General features: G+C 44.4%; 1 protein-coding gene across 1 annotated transcript; it reads left to right on the forward strand.

Annotated features, from left to right (window-relative positions):
* Positions 1-59: 59 nt before the first annotated feature.
* Positions 60-631, forward strand: LOC110034521 (the record flags this gene model as incomplete). The annotated part of the gene is made up of 2 exons (XM_020738774.1): positions 60-197; positions 283-631. Coding segments are annotated over exons 1-2 (382 nt in total), but the record flags the coding sequence as incomplete, so codon positions are not given.
* Positions 632-784: the final 153 nt, after the last annotated feature.

The raw sequence follows: 784 nt of genomic DNA on the forward strand, positions 1-784 counted from the left end.
TTAAATATGAAAAGTATATACGCACCGGCGCCAGCCTTCTCGCTCGACCATTTCAAGGGTTTGTGCTATCGCAGTTCTCACTCACCTCTCGTCATCTCATCCCATCCACGGCCTCGTATCTTTTTTCTCTTCTTCCTTACCTCCATCAAAATCTGAATATCCCGATGCCTCCACCGACCGATGAAGATGATACGCAGGTCCTCCATTTCGATTCCCCTCATTTAGGTATTTCTCATTTCTTTCTCCATTTTATTGTTCTTTTCTATATTTTTTTTATTCCAGATCATTGTCAGTTCAGGCGGGGACGCCGTTTTTATTGGTGGTGAAACGCTTCCGCTGGAATATGGAGAGACACAGCGGGTGGATAGCTGTGGCGAGCAACTTGGGGAGGAGGTTGAAGACTGGGGAAAGACGCAGGTGGTCGATGATTTTGAGGAGACTGAGGTAGTAGGGGATGACGATGAAGATGGAGGAGGGCTTTCTGAAAGGACGGAGTTGGTGGATGATGAGGAGGGATTGGTTGATGATTTTGTTGGAGAGGTTGAATCGGGTTTGAGAAGTAAAGATGCGGGCTTGGTGGATCCTGATGCATCTACTGATGAAGAGGAGCGCTGTGACGATGATGAACCAGGTTGGGTGTTTTCTTTGCAGCATTGTTGAATTCCTTTTTATGTGGGCTAATAATTATTTGTGAAACTTAATGCTCAGTCTCCAAATTGTTTGAATTAACTCCAAATTAACAATGTTTGTTTTTACGTGTTTGTGTGTTTGTGTGTTTGTGTGT

Source organism: Phalaenopsis equestris, unplaced genomic scaffold (genome assembly GCF_001263595.1).
Source record: "Phalaenopsis equestris unplaced genomic scaffold, ASM126359v1 Scaffold189383, whole genome shotgun sequence".
Classification (NCBI taxonomy): domain Eukaryota; kingdom Viridiplantae; phylum Streptophyta; class Magnoliopsida; order Asparagales; family Orchidaceae; genus Phalaenopsis; species Phalaenopsis equestris.